The following is a 410-nucleotide window of genomic DNA, read 5'->3' on the forward strand; positions in this document are numbered from 1 at the left end:
TTCAGCCCTTCTTCAAACATCAGTTCCCACAGAACCAGCTCCATGTTCATGTTTATTTCCCATCATCCCCCAGTTGGAGTCATTAAATACACACATTTGAATCACTTTCATAGAAACTGTACGACACGTTTGTCTGAACCTGGTGTTTGGTTTGTGTGTTTTCAGTGACAGCGGTCATGTGACCCTTCACCCCAGTCTGTTCCTGCTGCTGCTGGTCCTCAGTCGACTCTACCCCTCTCCCATGGACGGCTCCTCGTCTCCTCTGGGACTGGCTCCGTTTACACCCTTCATCATCAGGTGGCTGATCGACCATCACCCCGACACAAGGGTTCAGTCAGGTTACTATGGATCAGACCATGGGGGGCTACAGTCGTGGGAGGGGGAGCGGGGGGGGGGGGAGGGGGTGTCAG

At 53.4% G+C, this 410-nt stretch overlaps 1 protein-coding gene across 1 annotated transcript in view; it reads left to right on the forward strand.

Moving 5' to 3' along the window:
• The window catches only part of thada (THADA armadillo repeat containing), a 34,263-nt gene that overhangs the window by 16,153 nt on the left and 17,700 nt on the right, over positions 1-410 (forward strand). The window contains exon 28 of the mRNA XM_008321321.3: positions 166-297. Within this exon, the coding sequence (XP_008319543.1) occupies positions 166-297 (132 nt within the window). The remainder of the gene's footprint in view (positions 1-165; positions 298-410) is intronic.

This window comes from Cynoglossus semilaevis, chromosome 12 (genome assembly GCF_000523025.1).
Source record: "Cynoglossus semilaevis isolate Cse_v1.0 chromosome 12, Cse_v1.0, whole genome shotgun sequence".
Classification (NCBI taxonomy): Eukaryota; Metazoa; Chordata; class Actinopteri; order Pleuronectiformes; family Cynoglossidae; genus Cynoglossus; species Cynoglossus semilaevis.